The 22241-nt window shown below is 40.2% G+C and overlaps 1 protein-coding gene across 3 annotated transcripts; it reads left to right on the top strand.

The window, feature by feature from the left end:
- The first annotated feature begins 897 nt into the window (after nucleotides 1–897).
- On the top strand, nucleotides 898–21322 carry man1b1a (mannosidase, alpha, class 1B, member 1a). 3 transcript variants are annotated; one of them, XM_037116566.1, is made up of 15 exons: nucleotides 898–1206; nucleotides 2577–2714; nucleotides 10075–10183; nucleotides 10865–11059; nucleotides 11096–11208; nucleotides 12191–12333; nucleotides 12532–12641; nucleotides 13355–13546; nucleotides 14413–14561; nucleotides 14688–14876; nucleotides 15400–15590; nucleotides 16434–16554; nucleotides 16932–17126; nucleotides 18280–18411; nucleotides 18625–21322. In XM_037116566.1, the coding sequence occupies exons 2-15, from the start codon at nucleotides 2613–2615 to the stop codon at nucleotides 18832–18834; spliced, it is 2151 nt and encodes a 716-aa protein (XP_036972461.1). In that variant the 5' UTR covers nucleotides 898–1206; nucleotides 2577–2612; the 3' UTR covers nucleotides 18835–21322. The 3 variants fall into 3 exon arrangements, with proteins under 3 accessions (XP_036972461.1, XP_036972460.1, XP_036972462.1); XM_037116565.1 differs by having other exon boundaries at nucleotides 10865–11208; XM_037116567.1 differs by lacking the exon at nucleotides 898–1206 and adding an exon at nucleotides 10556–10746 and having other exon boundaries at nucleotides 2682–2714; nucleotides 10865–11208.
- Nucleotides 21323–22241: the final 919 nt, after the last annotated feature.

A 22241-nucleotide genomic window follows, 5' to 3' on the forward strand; every position in this document is an offset into this window, starting at 1 on the left:
TTCTCTTCTGCTGTTCCAAGTGCACCCTGCTGTTGCCCATCCATTAGCTGGCATTCAGAATGTGAATCACCTACAACAGAGCACAGCCAGCCAGGCTAAAACCAAAAGATAGGCAGACACAACAGACAAATACATGTTATTCACAATTATTCATAATTTAGTCTTTAAATTAACTTGAATTATCACATTTGTTGACTTTAAAATCCCTCTTCATTTTCTATTTTTGTTGTTTTCATTTGGCTATAACTTGGCTATAATTTACTAAGGAGCTCACATGTAACTGCAGATTATTTAGAAGGTACTTCCTAAGATGTTATTTGGTCACAGTTGCTAATATTAGCTTCCATCAAACATTTAAAGGAGTGACAAAAAGGAAAAGGCTGTTCAAGGGATACACCTTCAGTTAATTACAGCTTTAATCAGCTTAACATTCAGAACTATCTACAGGCAAGCCTCACCTTATGTTTACAGTGAGGCAGTATAGCAGTGTAATATACAGTGTAACATATAGTAACACATATTTACAGAGACATTTTATGTATGTGTTTAAATTCAGCAGGTGTCTATTTAAACAAATTGCTATTTCAAGAAACTGATCAACATCTGTTGGAATGAAATTAAAGAAAAAAAGGCTGAAGTTACTTTATTGTTTCTTATTGCTTCTATATCTGCCCTGATATTTGATTGATGTACTTGAATGTACCTGCTGCTATTATGATCTAATTTTTCTTCGGGGATTAATAAAGCTATCTATCTATCTATCTATCTATCTATCTATCTATCTATCTATCTATCTATCTATCTATCTATCTATCTATCATTATAACTAATAAGATTTCCACAACTGGGAACATTAAAGGGTTAACGCGCAATCCTTCAGATCACGTGCATACGTCACTGGACGCACAGCGTAAACTCCCGTCAGCTCTTACTTCTCCGCATCGCTTCTGTGGTTGTTTGTTCGCTAACTTTAGCCATGTTTCCCCCAGTCTAATTTGTTTGACACTTCAGGCAGCAGCAGGTCGTCTTGTGTGACATACGGGCGATCTTTCGTGTCACATGTTGGCTCTTGTGACAGCGGAGCTGTGTCACTTCCCACTCAGGAAGTAGATAAGAAGCTAGCTAGCCCCTCGTAGCTAAGTGGCTAACAGCTGTTCAGCTTTCAGGAGAATAACGTCGCTGTGAGGCAGCCAACCAGGCAGTAAGGTGAGGGGGAGGCACATGGACGTTGGACTAATATTTGAATGATTTATTATTTTTTTTAAAGTGCATGTCAGTAACGTTTGGGTGGCAGGGAATTAGCTTAGTAATACATTAGCCCACTTAGCTTTTAATAGCTTGGTTCCGGAACGTTATTTGACTACGACACAAATGAAATACATTTAGTAGGTTTTGTGCACGGTAACTAAAATCACCTGCAGTTTGAGTTCGTTTTTAACATAGCTAACTCTGCTGTCAACTATATAAGAAGACTTTGATGAAAATGAGCTGCAAGACTTCCAGAGCAGCACATATTCCACTAGCTTTGAAGCCGTGTAGCTCTTTTTACTTACAGTCTGTGAGAAAGCGATCTCACAAAGACTAGGTGACCATTTCAGGGCACATGACTGTATTTGAATAGGTGTTTCGGTGTGTTCCAAGAGCTCTCCTAGGTTTTTACACCCGTTTCTCAAGAGCAAGTGCATGTTCACGTACTAGGGCTTCTTGTCGTCAGCTGTCCATGGTACTGAAGAGGATGATGAGTAGATGTTTCAAGTATCTAAACAGTATGATGTGGGCCATATTATGTATATTAGGATGCACCATTTGCAAAGAATGCATTTGCTGTATTTAAGATGAAGCATCATCTTAGTAGTTTGAAGGAAGGTAAATAAGGTTAATATGTTGAACAGTGCTGCTGCTGCTGCCTAGTGGCTCACATCTAATCTCAAATTATAAAACTCTTTACTTTGTAAAGTAACAGCACAGCAGCACAGGCCTGTGAAGGGAGAAAAACACACCAGCATACATACACATGTGAGGATAAAAATGAGAATATCCAGTAAGAAAAGCTGACATCTTTTAACATGAAAATTAAGCTGGAGGTATATGCGGTAACTGACACACAAGTTATCTCAGTGATGACTATGTGCTGCACATAATGTCTTGGTCAGATCAATCAAAGGATCTAAGAGTTGTGGCTGCTTTGGTGCAAATCAGTCAATAATTATGTGTCATTCTCTGTTTGGTCCTTGATGCGGGTTTATTTAAATGTGCACTCTCCCTTTTTTATGAAAAAATGTTTAGCATGTAAATGTATGATATGATGTAAAATTACCATAATCTGGTTCAAAAAGACATTTCATAAACTGCCATTTTTTTAGCCAAAAAGTCCTGGCTTTAGCCCAGATACATGTGTAGACATGTTAAAAATGATAAAGCAGGCAGAAGTAGCAAATACTCACATTTGAGAAAAAGATTTTGTGTGTTTCATTGTTTTTTGCAATGTGAATACCTAACAAGATGATAATGTTTGATCATAAAAAGTCATCAGTTATGTTCCAGTCCAACTATCTATTTTACTTTTCTGAGTGCAGCTTCTATGACCTACGACTGTCCGTCCCGATCAGAAGATGTATCCGCCTTCAAGAAAGGACTTCATCTCTCTGACACTCAGTGACCCACACAGTCATGCTTACAACAATGGCAAACACCGGAGACAGTCCTGCTGGAGGGTGAGTGCCCCTGTAGTGCAGTCTACATCATCATCCAGACAGACTGGATTTCTACATCACTGGGTGTGATGCAAGATGAAGAGCTTAAGTCCAGCTCATGTTTTTTTGCAAATTTACACCAGACAAGGTTGTGATCTGTCGCTCTAGGTGCACATGGGTGCAGATCCAGGAGGGACCGTGGGGGACATGTCCCCCCCAGTTTCTGAAAAACATGAATTGTGCCCCCCCAATAAAAATACCCTAAATTATTCAAAATTGAACAAATGCATTTTCAGACTTCACATTCTTCATATTTTAGATTCACATCTAAAAAGAAATTATTGAAATGGTGGCACAAACAAAGGTTGACAAATATATTTCTGACTCCAGAAGACTTATACAGATACAGGATCTCTTCTTCCAGGGAGTCCTGGGAAATGACAGATGAAAACAAACAAGGAATGATTTTATATAAATTTATGTAAATACATCAGATTTTGTTGGGTCAACTTGTGTTGTGTTTATTGTGCTCTTAGAACTGTGTTTTGTTTAGAACTTTTTACCAGCATAACTGGCATTGTAAAACCACGATCAGTTAGTTTACACAACTTGGTTAGGGCTTCATATTTTGATATTCATCCATATCAATTAATCATGCATAAAGTGGTCTCATACACTGGAAGAAAGGGAAGATGGTGAGAGGAATTGGGGATCTGGGAGGGTTGGAGGGAGGCAAAAGAAAAGAACATGACATTACATGCCCGAGACCCTCAAAATTATGTTTTATTAATATGTTAAGTAAGCAGTGATACGTGCTATTGGCTGGTTAGGACAAATAAACAAGAAAGGTAAGCACCGTAAATGATTCCCTGTGCAGTACTTTTTGAATGATATGGCGAGCCTCTACAAAGTTGTAATTTATGGTGGCATGGTATGAGTTGCATATGGGCAAAAAAAAAAAAGATCACTTTTGTGTCCCCCCCCTCAAACCTGACATTGGATCTGCACCCCTGACAGCACATGTACTTTTATGTCAAGACACAATTAGAAGAGAGGTGACAAATTAAAGGACAAACCTGAATAAATGGGTGGAAGAACATAACAAACACTGATGCTTCGAGACAAGGTCACTTCATGGTATAATAAGTCTGAATAATTTACTATGGCATTCACAGTCATATTGCAGGCTAGCTGAGCACCTGTTGAAGATTTTAAAGCCACACTGACAGAGCTTTCCACCACTATGATAATAGAACAATGAAATAATGAAGAGAAAAGGATGAGACAGGCTGTTGTGGAGGCTAACTGAAACTTTGTGTTGCTTTTCTCCATTCATCTGTCAACTGTCTTTATATTGTGATGCAGTACATTTTCTCAAAAAGCCAGTCTAGGGGTTATTTATGTGGCAGTCCTGTTAATGACACTAGCCATTAATCAGTCCTGCTCATTGATTTGCAGCATTATACATAATGGTCTGATTTAATGAAACCGGAAATATAAAAAAGGGTTTCACTTGGTATAAATGGTATAGAAAGATTTCTGGTATCGACCATTCATATTGTCGCATTGCCCTGCCCTAGTTGTTGTGTTGCTCACTCCTGAGTGACTGTGGAAAATGCAAAGAGGCCTCAGCTGTAAGAGTCTAACTGCTTGGCTGTGTTTCCGATCACTCCACTCTGATGGAACATCTGTCTTTATGAGATGTATCTTTTGTTGTGACAAATCGATGCCTTGGGTATCAGCCTGAGTTCCTTTCACATCCTTTGTTGTGGAGCAGCCCCAACTTTCAAATTCTCTTCAGATAAAAGAATCCCCCCCCGAGCACATTATGTGTCTGATCACCGCAGTGAGATAAAACAAATTCTGTTCATCTCACCGTCTCCTCTTCTGTCTCCTTGCACATTATTCTTTTATCTTGTTTTCTTTACTTTGAAATATCTCACTCTTCTCACTCCCCCCGTGCCCTCTCACCATGACCCATCCCCCAACTCCTTTGTTTCTTTTGATATTCAGGTTTTACAGTACGTTTTGGTGTCATTTCACATCAGATACTTTTGTTTTCTGTCTCTTGCTCGGGGGGGTTAGCTGCTTTGTTCACAGGTTTCCTCTTACTGCCTTGTACAACAGGTCCTGCAACCTACCACAAAAGAGCGAATGCTCATTGTGCAAGACATTTTTTTTCACCTAGATCTGAGAGATTTCTTTGTTCTGTGTGTTCACACTGTTAAGTGCAACATAACCAGCCGCATAATTTTCCGTCCTACGTTCCATCCACATCAGCACACACTGGAAACACTCTGCGAACAGAGGTAGTAGTCAGGGAACGGAAGTCAGGCTGTGTAGTTCTTCAGATGTGATGAAATGTGTGTTTTTTTTTTTTTTGTTTTTTTTTTTTTTATGGAGAGTTTAAATGCGTCATTGCAGAGGATAGGTCAGTGGTGTACCAATCTGCAAAACACACAACAAGACACTGCAGGAACTGTATGTGGGCTCACACAGAAACCAATGGTGCAGGTGGTATGATGTGTCTTATACACTGTTGGTGTGTTACCTTTAGCTTTATGATATGTAGTTTAACACATGCCTTTACCAAGAAATCTTCTTCATTAGTGTAGAAAGTCATTTCTTTACAGTCAAAGCCTCTCGAGGGTTTAGGATGTACGTCTGTCGTCATGTGTTCTTATGTGAACGCTTTACAGTGATTCATAGGATTTAACCAAGCACCCAGCAAATGTATTCACTGTACATAATATGAGCTTTGTTTTTGTTACCACTTAATCTTTTTATTATGATAGCCGAAATAGATTTGTGTTTGTTTACTGGGGTTGTATAAATGATATTTATGGTGCTGTTAGATCGCCGTTAGACCGTCCTGTTAAGGAGTGATTCTGGAGAAAGATAGTCTCAGTCCCAGGTCGTCAAAATCCAACACTTTGGGTAGTGGCTCGTTCCAAGGTATTTGATGACCTGAGATCAAGACTCAACAATGGACTATCTTTCTTCAGAATCACTTGCTCCAGCTTTAATACAGGCGCCAGCCTCCTTTTGTGTGTCGTAAGAGTGAGAGAGCAAACATTTTCTTTTTATAACCTGTTGTAAAAATGTTATTTATGAAAGGCTTAATGGCAACAAATATGGATTGAAGCAGTCTATATTATATTTTTTTAGACACAAACATTGAGTGCATTTTGGGAAATGATTTGGACTTGAAGCACCTGAGTTGGAAACAATCATACGCAGCCCCTAGTGGAAACTAATTCTACAAATAATGTAATTCTAATCATATTAATGTAGCCTTATCTTTAACTGTATCTGTGCAGAAATACTGGTTTAAACAGAATGAACAGACATGAAATGAATGAGAAGAAAAGTTGCGCAGCATTCGATCGATTTTTCATTTGAATGTCAATGTTCTGAATGAAGCTTTGAACTATTCAATTTAGACTTACTTTTCAAATAAGTACCCACTCTTGTTATTCTCCTACAAGTTCTGAATACATTTATGCATCCATTTTTAATCAAATATTTGTATAAATCACTATGTAGTGTTAAATAGTTGATTTTGATTTGGTTTCCTTAACAACTTCAGATACAGATCATGAGAAAATATACTTATTCAATCATCATTTCAACCTGATTATATCTGGCACTTCTTTTTTCAAAAAAGCAAAATGGCACAGTCAGCTCTCAAAGAAGTAATTCATTCTGTTCACTGAATTGAAAAGGCAAACCGGCGTGCTCATTGACTGTTCTGTAACACTTTATTCCAGCGGTATATCTACAGACATTTATACTATAAAACCACTTTTATAGCATCGGTGTCGATCTGGCTCAGCACCCCCCTGTACCTGTGGGTCTTCAAATTTAGTGACGCTTTATTGCTCCTGAGAAAACCATTCTCTGCAAATCATCTTCCTCTGAGTAGCTTGTTTGCTCAGTGTTTGCTCCCTGCACAGAGAAGAGGATTCTCTGTGTGTTTTACTGGGTTGACAGGCCTTTTTTTTTTTTCGTAGCCAGAACCAACTGAATTCTTCCACAGAGATAAACAAACAATAATTTTGGACCAGATAATTAATTCACAGTCATAATGTTTTAAAGGAAAAAATATACTTTAATTATGCACAAAAGAGATGTAGATTTATGTATTTATTTTATTGTTTGTATATATGGGGAATGTTTTAAACTTTAATTCTTGCTATATCTTAGAATATTTCTAAAACTATTTAAACTGTATAACCAAACCAAGAGATGGAAAAACATTCTTAAGGGACATTTCTGTGTCATAGCAGCCACAGAACAGTAATATTACAATAAACAATAATAGTAAAAAATAAACAATATAATAAAAGGTAAGAAATGGAATTGACTAGTGTATACATAATATTGTACAATATGAACATTGTAATTGTAAATAGTGTATTATTGCTTGAGTTGTAGAAGAAAGTCCTATCCAACCCAAGCTCTTGAAGAGCAGTAACAGATGTAGGAAGCTGGGTGGGGTGTCTGCTGGGAGGATGACTGGAGGAATGTGCTCATCTGCTTTTCTAAGTCTCCCTCCCATCTTGTTTCCACAGCTTTGCCCACGTACTGCAGAGGCGGTGGATTTCATTGAGGGGCTGGATTTATCTCAGCCGCTAAAGCCTCATTTTACATCATTAGCTTGGTGGTCTGATCTGAAAGTCAAGCTCAGAGATGTAAATCACAGCCTGCCTGGGGGGGTGAAGCATTTACCTTATCAAAGGTCTTTGCTGGTGTTTTCTGTAATTGCTTCAACATCTCTGTTAAAGACTCATAATCTGCTTCATAATCAAGCTTCATGATCTGTCTTGGTTTGTGGTCTGCTCTGTTTTTCTGGTTAAGAGCTGCTGAAAGAAAAGCTCAGAGATGCATTTCCCACTGTGGGGAAGCATCTACCTCATCACAGGCGTTGGCCAGTGTTTTTTTTTTTTCTTTTTAATATTTTATTTTCAAATGTTTCAGGTTTTATGTAAACAGCACAGCAACAGAGAAGAAAAAAACAACAAAAGCAGAATAAAACAGAACAACAGAGCTGCCAGATGAAATTGAAAGTGTGTCTTGGATGAATGTAATATTGCTGTTATCTACATGGCCGGGTGTTACAGAAATGCAAGTTGCAGTACAGTCAAGAGCACCTCTCTGCAGAAAAGGATCACATGTCTTTAAGGTGGTCAGTGAATGGACCCCAAATGCCCAGAATGCGGTTTTGTGTTTTAGAGTTGTGGAAGCGTATCCTTTCCATCTGGATAATCCCTGTCATTTCGTTGAGCCATTTTTGAAAGCAAGGGTGAGTGAGGGATTTCCAGTCCAGGAGATTCATTTTCTTTGCAGCAACCATGCCGAGCATTAGTGCTTGTTGTATCTCAGGCGAGTACTTGAGAGCATTCTCTGAACACCCAAAGAGCGCCAGCTCTGGGTCAGGGGCAATGTCCAAGTTATTTTCCAGACTAAGCCACTGAAATACATCACACCAGAACTTGTGCAGTTGAGGACATAACCAAAAAAGATGTGATTACAAACCCTCTGCACCTCTGCATTGAAAGCACATGAAGGTTTGGAAATACACCTTTACCATAGTGCCTGATTTGGAGATGTCGAATGTGATGAGAATTTGTTAACTTTGTTATCAGCTGAACAAATGAAGCAAGATGTTTGTCTACATGTAGGTCTTTGAGGGCAACAAGTCCACTGTCTCTCCAGTCTACAAACACCCTATCCACCTGGAATGGTAAAAATGAATGGTTATGGCATATAGGAGTGTGTACAGAAGTATTCAGCAGCTTACAAATGCTTCTTATCTGATTCAAGATTCTAAGGGAGTTTCTCAAAATAAAGTTGTTACCAATAAGTTTACAAGGAGACTCTGTCTTGGAAAAAAATAAGGTCCTAAGGGAGGAGCCTTGTACAGCTGTGGCTTCAATGTTTAACCACACGGCCTCTTTTAATATGACTGTCCATATCATCACTTGATATCTCTCACAGAGGGGTACTGCTGGGTGATTGAGATGTCCAAACCTTCCTCTGTTGGATGAGGCCCCTTTTTAAAATTGGGAGGAAAAGTGGGAGGGATTTTGGATGGTGTCTACATCATTGCTATGCTACATTTTGCCTCTTGTTAATTTAGAATCTCTGTTTGGCAGCTGAAAGTATACCTGCTGGCTGTGGTGCACCTTCGCGTACATGAACAAAATCCAGTGGCTGAAAAAGGCTGTGAGATACAGTCAAAAGCTCTTCGGGGAAAAAAAAAAAAAGCTAATGAATATCCCAAATTTTAGGCCATATCGTTATTCATGATAAAATGTCAGTTATTTGCAATCCCCTCAAAAACACCTTGTAGTGCAAAATATAACACATAGGATTTTGACAGCATTCATCAGTTATTTGGAAATAATGACTAAATGAAGCCTTTAACTACGTAAAGAGAACACTTCTGTGAAATCACAATATAAAAATGTGAAATGTTACATAGTGTCACATTAAGAAAACAATGTAAGTCAGATAAATATCAAAGATTTTAGGTCAGTTTGTTCCAAATACCTTGTCATTTTAAGTGAATTTTAAATTCTGATGCAGAAGATTTGTGGTTGATTGATATCTGTGGCTGTGCTCTTCAGTCTGTTTTGTTGTCCATTCCATTTTACTGAAAGATTAAAGTAAGATGACAATTGTGAGAGCTTCCTAAAATGGTAAAATGGATGTTGATGGTTCTTTTCAGTGACAAACCAACAAAAATTAATGAATCAACTTTAATCATCTCACTGGAATTCCAATCACACACCATCAAAAACATATTGAGTCAGGGTTCTTCTGGTATTTCCAAGCCCAGTATAAGAAACATAAAAAACATCTTTACAAAATGTGTAAAGATGCACTGTTGGACTGAACGGAACATGTTGCTGCTGCTATGTTGATGGAACTACAGCACAACAGTAAAATCCCCTGAGTTAAAGTCTGCTGTGTGTTCCGTCACAGCTCACAGACGATGGCTCAACAGTTTCGCGGTGTTGCACAGGTGTTAATTAGAGCAGGTAACAGAGAGCTACCACCGCCTGTTAGCCTTCTCTCCTGAGAGACCCGGATCTGTCCCTCCCTCTGCACTGCTGGCTGAGCTTAGATTGTTTGTCCGTGAGCGGCCGCTGGGCTTAACGCATCAGGTGCAGAGAATGTTGACTTTAGACAGAGTAAGTGAGACAGGGAAAGCTTCTCCGTTTTTCACTCTGCTATTTTTATATGAACAGACTTGTATGATATTTTAGGACGGGGATGACGTTAGAATCTGCTGACAGACACGTGTGATTTGAATTCAGAGCTGTTTGACATGTTTCAGTGTAGTAAGCTCTGCTTTTTGTTCATCCGCCTACAGAAATGGAAGCAGCTGTCTCGGCTCCAGCGAAGCCTCATCTTCTTCCTGCTGGCGCTGCTGCTCATATTTGGACTGCTCTCGTATCCCAGCCTCTCAGAGCAGTGGAGAGGTAAACACACAGACACACACACACACACACACACACACACACACACACAGAGGACAGGCAGAGATAGAGACAGAGTCTGTCATTAATTTGAATGTTATTGCAGCATGGTGTGTTGAAGCTGATGAGTTGGATAACCTGTGTGTTGTGTTTGGCACTGCTGATAAATTGCAGTGAATGACTAAACCACCTCATGAGACGCTGTGATGGCTTCTGTCTGTGTTTAGTTTTCTGCTCATGTGTTGCGCACACCTGCTCAGTTTAACTCGTGTATACCTCTTTCAAGTTGTTGGTTTGATTTTCAGATCACTTCCACACTGGATACATCTGAAAATGCTTCTATTTTCTATCTCTTTTGACTTTCCATCCACACAGAGCTAGCACGTTTTCACACCCTAAGCTCCCTGGAAATTTCCCTCCGGAGTAGATAAATCTGAAAACTCTTTGGATTTTAGTGTGGACTGAGTTTTGGAAAAGGATGATATACTGTATGCCTGCCCAGAGTCAGAAAGGTGGGAGGAAGACTTCCTGTGGACACCTCCACGAAGAGTCTTTTTTAAAGTTAGGTAGTGTATTGAGTCAGGCTTCTTTATATTGATGAGTATACAACATAGTTAGCTTGCAAAATGTGGACTTTGTGTTCTTGTTCATTTTGTGTGTGTGTGTGTGCGTGTGTGTGTCCAGGGTTGTCTGACAGAGAGGACTGGCTGGAGCTAAACGACAGAGAGTTGAAGACCATTCTTCCCGAAGTGAAGTCCCTGTTGGGTCAAGCTGGAGACAAAGCTCCTGGTCCTGTGGCAGGGCCTAATCTTGGGCCAGATGTGGGTCAAGGTGCTGGTGCAGGTCCCGGTGCGGGTCCCGGTGCAGGTCCCGGTGCAGGTCCCGGTGCAGGTCCTGGTGCGGGTCCTGGTGCAGGTCCCGGTGCAGGTCCCGGTGCAGGTCCCGGTGCGGGTCCTGGTGTGGGTCCAGGTGCGATGGCAGAGCCCAGAGGACCAAACATCCCCATGCTGGCTAAACCTCCTACTAAGGTTAGATTTGTGTCCAGTTTTTTTTATTTTTATTTCGGGGTCATCAGTCAACATCAATCAATAAGTGAAAATACAAAAAGATTGGCAAGATTTTATCTGCAATTTCTAAGCATGTTGTTGAAATGGAGCACCTCTTAAATCTGTCATGCTATCATGTTTCCCAGTCAGACTCTGATTGAGATTCTGATGTTAACTGGGAGTGTTGCAGTTATAATTCCTTATTGAAAAGTTCCCCTGCCTGCTGCCCAGAACACAGCTAGCTCAACTGTAGCCTGCAGCTACACTTTCAGACACTTCTGTGTGAACAAAACGAATCAACTGACTGGTGCTGGAGGTAACTCTGACAACATCAGAGCTGTTAGGTCTACTATCTTTTTCAGTCTCCTTCATTGATTTGTTTAGGAAGGGGGTTTACACCTTTACAACACACTGAACTTCTTTTCTTCTTTTGTTGGTTATTTTCTGTTGAATGTAATTTTGGTGAATACGCTTTGAACTAACCTGCCAAATACCTCTTTCTATTTTCCACTTTTAAAGAAGAATTATAAATCGTATATCAGTTGTCAGGGCATCCTTCATATGTGATACTCCTGTGATGCCAGTAATGAATAGAAGCTTTTGAAAATGCAGTCATGACCTTAAATTTGAAAGTCAGATTGAAATGTGGATTTGGAGAAATGCAACATTAATTTTATTACACATTCCAATTATAGTCAAGCATGTTACACTTAATCAACACAACTATAGTTACATAACTAAAGAAATGTTTATGATTTGGCTCTTGAATAATAATGAAAGTGGTTCACATTGATGACTCCATATTATTGTTGATGGAATGATCTGTTTTTGTGCCAGTCCAGTTTTGTCACTCTTAATACCAAAACACTTTGTGGACTATATGTTTGGATGCTTGATATCCCTTTCCCATTAGGTGTAAAAGTTACCCCTCCTATTCTAGCTCTCGCCATTTGTTTATCCACAGAAAAAGACATTCCCAAACAAGAGGGGTCCACCGAGCCTGCAGAAAGAAGGAAATATTTCTGACACAGTTGGTGGGGAAAACCACAAAGAGGTGGTTCAAGATGGAGAAGGAGAGGAGGAGGACAAAGAAAAGAAGCTTGTCAGGTGAACTGTTTGTTGTTTGCTATTTTTTACGGATAAAAAAAACATATGGAAGGTTTTCTAACTGTTGAGACATGATGACATGTTAAAATGCTATGGCTCAGACAGTCAGAATCAAATAGTTTCCAGCTGCACCATGCAGACTTTGTTGCAGTACTTGTATCAATAATTCAGGCATAAGACATGTTTTTACTCATGCAGCTGGAGGGGAGCGATGATCGAAGCCGACCAGGCCACAGAGCCTCCACCCTCAGCCGATGAGAAAGATGCTGCGGCTGCCCTAGCCCCGGCCAACACTGTCCCACTGGAAGGTCAGTACTGAAATCCATCATACATCTTTTAATGTTCTGTAAAATATCATAAACTAAAAAAAAGAATGTCTATGACAAGTTCCCACAGTCAGGGGGCACGACTTCACGTGTCATCACAGTGACAGACAAAACCTAGTCCCAGAAACAAGGGCACTTTCTCAGCTTAGTTATGGTTGCTATTGTTGTTATTTTATAACTAAACACATCATGTGCCTTTGTTTACATTTCAATTTGAACTAGAACTTCCTAGAGGAAAGATTTATATTTTAAAATTATTACTGAATTGATATCGAAGCATTTAAATCAATATTGAATCGAATCGATATTGAATCAAATCGAATCCTGAGGTTACTCAGCCTTAAAAATAAAGAAACCTTAAGTTTTGGTCACTCTTGATTGTTTTCAGTCTCTTTTCTGCTCTTTCGTGGATATAATAAAGTAAAAAAACTTCCACTGAAAAACCTTTCACTTCAAACAGATTATTTAACTCATTGTCCATTTCTACTGGTGTGTGCTGTTTAAAGCCCAACCCTTCTTTTTATTTAAAGTTTGAAAATTTCTAACTTTAACAGGATAAGGCTCAAAGCAGCAGCATGGACACATGACACTGAATATTCCTGCCCTGCTGAGAGCCCATCCTAGCTGAGGCACCAACTTTTGAGATGACACTTTTCATTTCTTATTCATTCCTATCCTGGGCCTTTTGTTTGTAGTTTCAGCTGGAAGTGTGGACAGACTGGAGGCAGTACGTGATGCCTTCAGACATGCATGGAAAGGCTACAAGGACTACGCCTGGGGTCACGACGAGCTCAAGCCCATCTCCAAGTCTTTTGGCGAATGGTTCGGACTGGGTTTGACTCTCATTGATGCTCTGGACACCATGTGGATTATGGGCCTCAAAGAAGGTATTGGATGTCACTTATACCCTCCCTCTCTCTCTCTCAGGGCTGGGTGTCCTTTGAAATGTTCTCAATACTGCTGCCAAATACAACTTGAATATAAAGATATGACACAGAGTTTTGGCACAGAATTTAAGTTGAAGCTTTTTCTCCTTGCACAGATATTTCTTTACCATAATTTACATCTTTCCGCTTTGCACACTATGTAAAAGTGTATCTATAATTGTCACTCTAAGTTAGTTTTGCATTTGGTCTCAACAGAAGGGGAATACACCAATTGTACACAATTACAGTGGTGGTCAACAGTTTACATACACATGTAAAGCACATGTATGCCTTGGCAGTCTCGAATTCCAATGATTGCCACACCTCTCCTTTTTCTGTGATGAAATGAGAGGAACACATACTGCTTTGTCACAGGAAATATTCATGAAGTTTGATGAATGAATGATGAATGTGCGTGTATACTAAATACTAAATAAATGCAGACAATGCAGTCTAGGAACATGAACCGTCCGCCTCCATCCTCACAAACTACCACTGCTTCCCTGTCTTCTAATGCTTTTACACTCATTTAATCATGTAATAAGATTAAACAGTGTTGAAAGCTTTACAGCTCAAGAACTTCCATGTGCAAGGTGTGATATGAGTGCTTGTCATATCATATTGTATCCGTTGTATTGTATTCTTTTAGGATTGTGACAAAGCCTTGGTCGGAGGCTGTCTCAGGAGAGCTACAAGACCACTTTATCATGCCACCTAAGGCAAAACATCAATATCCTTTATCCACAATGTCAGATAAATGTATTCAAATGTAATCCTTTTTACTGTCTTTCCCCTCCCACTCTTGTACTCTGCCTCACTCCACATAGAGTTTGCAGATGCAAAGAACTGGGTGGAGAAACAGCTCACCTTCAGCAAGAACGTGGACGTGAACCTCTTTGAGACAACCATCCGTGTCCTCGGAGGCCTGCTGAGCACTTACCATCTAACAGGAGACCAACTCTTCTTAGAGAAAGCTGTGAGTCAGTCCATAAGAGGCTTTCTTACTGTCATCTTTTCTTCTGTTGTACAACAGTCAGTCTCAATAGAGCAGTCAGAGGAAGCCACGACCACCTGTAACTCTGTTTCTTCTCTCTGCTTCAAGAAAGATCTCGGGTCCAGGTTGATGCCTGCCTTCAAAACTCCCTCAAAGATTCCGTTCTCAGATGTCAACATCGGGAAGGGAACGGCCCACCCGCCTCGATGGACATCCGACAGCACCCTGGCTGAGGTCACGAGCATTCAGCTGGAATTCAGAGAGCTGAGCCGCCTCATCCAGGAGCCACAGTACCAGGTCAGGGCACCAGGAGGGCCTCCATTAAAAAGTGCTATAGTGTGTCACAAATAATTTTGATTTGGCATTACTTCCAGTTCTCTGAGACGGGGTGAAAGGAGACTGGAGGCAGTTTATATTATATTTCCTGGGTTCAGATGGTTTCAGTTCAGTTAATATCAGACATTAAGTGCTGCTCGCAAACACTTGTGTGATTGAAGTGACAAGGTTGAGCGCGGATTTGCTTTGAATCCATCATGTTGTCACTTTATGAGCGAATGATTCCAGAAACCAGAGCTCTCGCCTGCACATTTCCTGCCCAGACTGACTTGAATTTCTATCATAGCCAGAGCCAGCCCTGTGACTCATAGCTTTTGATGAGCCCAGATTCATCAAAGTGTGAAATTGCTAATAATTTCCCAATGATAAATGGTATAAGAAGGTATTTTTCAAACATATTAGGCCACACATCAGCAGAGGTTTTTTGGGTTCATTATCTCATGTCTAGACATTAATGGTTGCCCTTTTTTTAAAATCTTTTCAGGAGGTTGTGAATGAGGTAATGAAGCTCGTCCACAAGCTGCCAGGCAAACAAGATGGCCTGGTGCCCATGTTCATCAACACCAACAGTGGACAGTTCACACACAAAGGAGTCTTCACGCTTGGTGCCAGGGCAGACAGCTACTATGAATACCTGCTCAAGCAGTGGATCCAGGGAGGCAAAACGGAAGACGAGTAATTATAACTTTACATTTTTAACTCTGTGTTCAGTGATTGTGGGAGAAAACACTGGATGGAAGCTGGAATAACAGACACACAGAAAAGCAAACATGTAGTCCATCACTTAAAGGAATAGTTCCCCCCTCAATGAAAATTCAGTCAGCACCTGCTCACCCCCATGCTGATGCTCATGTTCTACAAAACATTTGTGGGGCTTCACAGCAAAACAACTAAACAACTGAGGTAAAATTGCAACTCGTTTTGAATCGTCAAGAAACAGTTGAAAATGAATGGAATATAGCTCCAGCTTGTCCAGCATTATCCAAGTCTCCGAAAGCTGCAAGATCCCAAATTGATTTAAAAACAAATTACACCCTTTTTCAAGCTGAAATCTTCAGTGTAGCTCCCGAGCTAAACACATTAGCACAGATCCCGCCTGAAGTGTTTGCTTTCAGAGTGTCGAGGGTGTAAATAACAGCTTTTCAAATCAATTCGGTATCTCGGTGCTTTCAGAGACTTGGATTACACCTGAGGAGCTATATCAAGCCAGTTTATTTTCAGCTTTTTTTCCCGTTCTAAAAATGTCCATCTACCTCAGTTGTTTAGGAGAATGGTGCAGTGGTGCTTTGCCGTGAAACCCCAGGAATGTTTTGTTGACTACAAAACTTCACCCAACTTTCCATCGTCACTGGGATGAGTAGACAATCGCTGAATTTTCATTTTACAAAGTACAAAACATTAATGCAGGGATATTTTGGTATATAGATTAAAGTTTGAAAGTTCTGCATACTATTTATTTGTGGAATAATTCAGACTAATATTTATATCCGTAACATGTGCGGTTTCTGTTTTGTCCAGACTGTTGGAGGACTACCTTCAGGCCATAGAGGGAGTAAAGAAACACCTTGTGAGACAGACGGGGCCCAGCAGACTGACCTTTGTTGGAGAGTTGTCTCATAACCGCTTCAACCCCAAAATGGTACAGATTCTCACCATAAGTCAGTGTGCGAAATACAGGCAGTGTCAGGATCGCAGGCCCCTTAATTGTCCTTGGACATTTGGATTGTTGTAAATTACATCTGTACTTTGTATTCCATGGGCTGCTGTGTAAGTGGAAGCACCACACACAGCACAAGAGCTGTTGATTGTCATAAGGTATTTCACACACTGCCAAAACTCAATGAAGCCACAGCCGCAGGCCTTGTGAAATCAATCCGCCTTTGTGCTTTTGCTGAATGAGTGACTGTAAAGTTGGTCTGTATCTCCGTCAGCCTGTCCAGTCAATTCCGGCCCTCATCATTATCTTTCATCATGCCGCCCCCTGATTGCGCCTCTCCTTGTCTCGTCACTCTGCAGGACCACCTCGTGTGCTTCCTGCCAGGAACCTTGGCACTGGGGGCCCACAACGGCCTCCCGGGCGACCACATGGACCTGGCTGTGGAGCTGATGGAGACGTGTCACCAGATGTACAAACAGATGGAGACGGGGTTGAGCCCGGAGATCGTGCACTTCAGCCTGCAGGCCAGTGACGGCAGAGACGTTATTGTCAAGGTGAGGCTAGCGTTGTTTTTTTTGTCATCAAAGTTTCATTGTCATCATTTTCCCTTTTTTGTTTCATGTAATCCTTTCAATATATCTATATGTTTTAGAAGGCACTGTCTTCGTTTTAGTGTCTTGTATTGGTGTTTTATATTTAGTGCAGAATATTAAATATAGTTCAGTTTCAAACTAAAGTAGCCAAAGAGACTGCAAGCCCATTACTCATTCTTGACCACGCTGAATACAGTTTTAATAAATGTGCCACAGGAATGTGCGACTGTGACCTTCCTAACCTTTCTCAGTGCTTATTTAATTTTTCATTAACTCCCTTAGGTTTATCAAGCATCAAATATATTTAAACCCTTTTTTGCCACTGCTGCCTTCATTAACCTCTAATGTGAGTGTGAAGCATCTCAAACATTTTAGGAGCCCATTCTCATTCTAGGATTAAAAACGAAGGTGTTTAACGCAGATTAAAAAGCCCTTATTAATGTGTTTCTTTTGACTAAATTAGAATTTACAGCCGTTGGCAATGGGAAACATTTATACAACACCCCCTCTGAATAAAAGCAGCTTGTCCTGTGGTTATTATTCATCCTCAGATGTTTATTTTTTAATACACGGAGTAATGTGAGTTCAGGGTTGATTGTCAAGGTAATGTAAAATTAAGTGAATTAATAACATTAAAGCACAGTAAAGTTTAGGAATGAACTTTGACAACTTTTTTTTTTTGGCCTTTTGGCTTTATTGATAAGACAGCTGAAGGCTTGGACAGGGTCCGCTGCAGCGAGGACAAAGCCTCTGTACATGGGATGCCTGCTCTCCGGAGCTTTGCTAACTTTAAAACCCAAACTATACTTTGGAGTCACATCTCACCAAAATGCTCTTGATTCATGTCTTTCCTTTTTATCTTTCCATGAAGGAAAGTAGAGTCGTATGTGTTCCACTGTCTGTTGTGCAGTCATACTTTTGATTTCTGAGTCTGTCTGCCCTTAACTTGTATTTAATCTTAACTTTAGCGAAGCTCACTGTTCCTGCCCTTTTGCTAAAAAGATTTTCATTTTCTGTGAGACTGACGGTTGATAAAAGCTTCCAGAAAAATCTTACTTCTGTTCCCTTTTTGATGATTTTAATGCTGATTGACAAGTCCTCCTGTATCCCCCAGCCTGCAGACAGACACAACCTGCTGAGACCAGAAACAGTGGAGAGTCTGTTCTACATGTACCGATTCACCAAGGACACCAAGTACAGAGACTGGGGATGGGACATACTGCAGAGCTTCAATAACTACACAAAGGTTAGTTCATTTTAGAGTTTTTATCACACCTCTTCATTATCAGAGCAATTTAATTAAAATATGTGATCAAGTCTTATTAGACTATAAGGCTGCAGGACTGAACTTGGCTCTGGGTCAGCTACAGACCTATCCAACAGACTCATTAGTGTCACTGCATTTACCAGACTACTTTCTAGCGTCTGGTATCTTGATCATACGCCTCCACTCCTGCAGGTGCCTGATGGTGGCTACACGTCCATTAACAACGTCCGTGACCCCGTTAACCCCGGGCCCCGGGACAAGATGGAGAGCTTCTTCCTGGGTGAGACGCTGAAGTATTTGTATCTGCTCTTCTCTGACGACATGGAGCTGCTCAGTCTAGACAAGTACATCTTCAACACAGAGGCCCATCCCCTCCCCATATGGCCCTCTCCACCAAAGTGATGTCACCACACAGGAGAAGTCTGTAACGATTAGGTCCACAGAGTCCTGTGCGAGTCCAAGACTGTTATTGCTGCTCAGTCGGGCGCATCTCTTAAACAACCGTCCACGCTGGACTGCAGTGTGAGCAGTGAGGCACATCAGTGCCGTCCACTTGTACTTTGATACGTTTCCATGTGGAGGAGTTTATTTTGTTTTGTTTAGTTTTCGCTTTTTCCTTGTTTTTCCTAAGGAAAATGTTTGTGTTAGAGCTGGTCTCTAATATAAGAAAAAACAAACACTTTTTTTAAAATCAGTTGTTACAAGCTGGCACTAAAAGTAGACAAGACAGTTGAGGTGTGAAGGATTTATTACTGTATTTGGATGACTGGTAAAGTGTATATGTGTGTGGTAACAACAATCAAGTCTTCCCTGAGTTTGTCTTTTCCATGCGAGGTCTCCACCAAGCTCTGCATAGACCGGTTCATTCGGTTAAACAACAGATGTGTGAAGGTGCAGTAAGCAATAATGGAAATCTGTAGGGCATTGTTAGTAGATTAGAAGTTATCTGCTCTGGTTGAGAAATCGCATATTATGTTGTAAATGTATTGGTTTGGCATCAGCTAGTGAGCTTTTTTCTTTTCTTATATTTCCATGGTGTAGGGGTGGGTGATCTGATGACTACAGATCATGATCAATCTCGAAGACGCCCGCAGTTTCTTTCAGGTGAATCGTAGAGATCATGGTGTTTAATTTTCTCTTACCTCTGTTTTATAACTTCATATACCCTCAGTGAGTACAGGGTCTGCGCTGTGTGAACGAGGAGGCAATGCTCATTGGGCAAATTATTTCACTTGGCACTTCTTTTGGTGAGACACTGTAAATAAAGCATTGTGAGTTATAGCCGCATGGCGGATGAGGAGCTTGTGCCAAAAAAGAACTATCTCTGATGCGATATTGTGTTTTAATGTTGCAAGAGGAGAAATTTATAGGCCTCAATTGCGAAAAAGGTCACGATTTAGATCTTGAATTGTGATTAAATAGATAGTGATACGATTTATTGTCCAGTTCTCCTACTGATATTAAATTAAAGTATTAGGAACAACCCAAGAGCTACACAAATGCAGTTATTTAAAACGTTTTTGGAGAAGCCTGTTTTTTTTTTTTCATTAGTTTTTGTTTTCCAGACAGATGTATTTAAATGTTCTTAAGATGGTTGTTTTTGGCTGGTTTTAACGGTTACTCTCACCAAGAAGGGACAGTTACAGAAATTCTGAAACCCCAGAAGGCGCTGATAGATACTTGACATCACAGTTGCTTACTTGTATATATGTAGCAGTAATTATTTTTGACGCTGAGGAAATTAAAGGTAGAATGCATTAAAGCTTACTGCACATTAACACCTCCTGTGTTTTTAATGGGAAATCTGGTTGTTGTTTACTGAGCTTTTTCATTTAGTGACGTGGTGAGTAGTGGTGGGTTTAAGTCATCTCTGTTTGAATGTGTGTTAAAGGTCGACTGAATGAATCAGTCTGGGCGAAACACCTAAAGACGTCTTGTTTCATTGATGAATGTAAGCATTTGTTCTGTGATTTATTTTTTTTTATGTAACATTTTGTCACAGCACTCGTCAGTAAGTGCATCTCCATGCACTCTAACTCCGGCTTTTCATCCTGATATTCTAGTCACACTTGTTTTACACTATAAAGGGGGATTGATTAAGGCTGCCATGCAGTCTTAAATCTGCAGTTGCTGTGAAGTCCATTCAAAGTAAACCGACTGGGCACATTATCATTTCCTGTGTCAGGGACAATACACATTCGTCCTCTTTTTCCACAGGCGACTTGCTCAAAGAATGAAGTTTTGTTCAATTGTTTTCTTCATACTTGAAGGAGTTTGATTCATTGCTGTTTAGCAAAGCCTGACTCCCCTGTCAAATGTGATGTAGAGCAGTGTGGGAGCGCTTGTTTTCCACACAGTAGCGTTGACAAACGAATTTGAAGGACATTTCCATTGTACTGGAGGTGCTGCTGTGGAGATGACTGAACCACTATTCCACTATCACTTTCAACTCTTCAGCCCAGAAGGATCCGAATTTTGGATCGTTTTAAAACCGACCGCCATGTTGAAGTCTTAACCGTCATTGTTAATGAACTTCTGTCCAACAGAGAGCCATATACTGACCCACATCATTGAATGTGCACTACATTTGCCAATGCTCTGCTGTGCCTATTGATATATATATTGTGCTCTAGATGTGTGGTTCTGTTTTTTAATTGCTGCTGTATCAGTGGTGTTTATTTGTGAAGTGCTATGAGTGGAAGATAGAGGTATGGCTTGTATTTTTACTTTGGATGGGCAGGTGACAAAAAAATATGGGTGTAAATATTTTGTGCATTTGTGTTTCTAACTTGTCTACTGAATCCAGCCTGAGTTCCTGATGATTATTATTGAGCCCTTTCTGGTCTTAACGTTCTGTGCCATCATGTCAAAGATTTTCTGTTTCAAGCAGGTCAGGTTCCCTGTCTTTGTGTGTGTGTGTGTGTGTGTGTGTGTGTTTCATGGCAAATTTAGTGGCAGTCCATCATAATCTGAACCTCTTTGGTAGCGCTAGAACAAAAGTCATTAGGATCCATCCTCTTGAGGACCATGAACAAAATTTAATGGCAGTTAATTAAAGATTTGATTGATTGAAATATTAGCCTTTGAAATCTCTGCAAACAGGAGATAGGGCTGGATGAGACAACTTCCAAGCCAGAGAGTCTTCTAGACTGCGTTTCAACAGTTACAGGCGTGAAAACACTGGATATTTTAGACAGAAACATTTGTGGCAAGAAAACCAGGCATTTTAAGCTAAAACACTATCTTTTTCCTAACCCTTACCAAGTGGTTGTTCCTAAACCTAATCAGACCATAAGCAAGGATAAAAGTGACAAAGCGTTTTGATTCCTGTTGAATTTTTATCTAAAGTGTTTAGTTGAAGTTCGATCTTTAAAGCAGCTGGTATAAATGGCACTTAAGCATTCATGGAGACGTCATGATGTCTGATAATTCTGTGCTCCACACTGCAAGAGAAACAAATTAAATGTCCTAATTAAAAATACATTGGGGAGAAAAAATGGCTAAAATTGATATGAGCAGAACATCTGTACTACCACTTGAAATTGGTTCTTTCACAGTTTTTCATGGTTTATTAAACCCATTTTAATTCTTGGTGCCCAAGAATACATGATTAAATGAGAGATTCATTACAGTCCTGTCATGGGAAGGTGGAACAAGACGTACATTTGATATGTTTCTCAATTAACCTTGAGTGTAGATGTGACCGCGATTAGAGTAGACCCAACCTGTGAAGGAATAGTTACTGTGCTGAGACCGTTATCTCAGTGTAATTATACAAAAAAACTGCTCTTCTTATGTGACTTTAGAGG

The sequence above is a fragment of the Acanthopagrus latus genome, chromosome 12 (assembly GCF_904848185.1).
Source record: "Acanthopagrus latus isolate v.2019 chromosome 12, fAcaLat1.1, whole genome shotgun sequence".
Lineage (NCBI taxonomy): Eukaryota > Metazoa > Chordata > Actinopteri > Spariformes > Sparidae > Acanthopagrus > Acanthopagrus latus.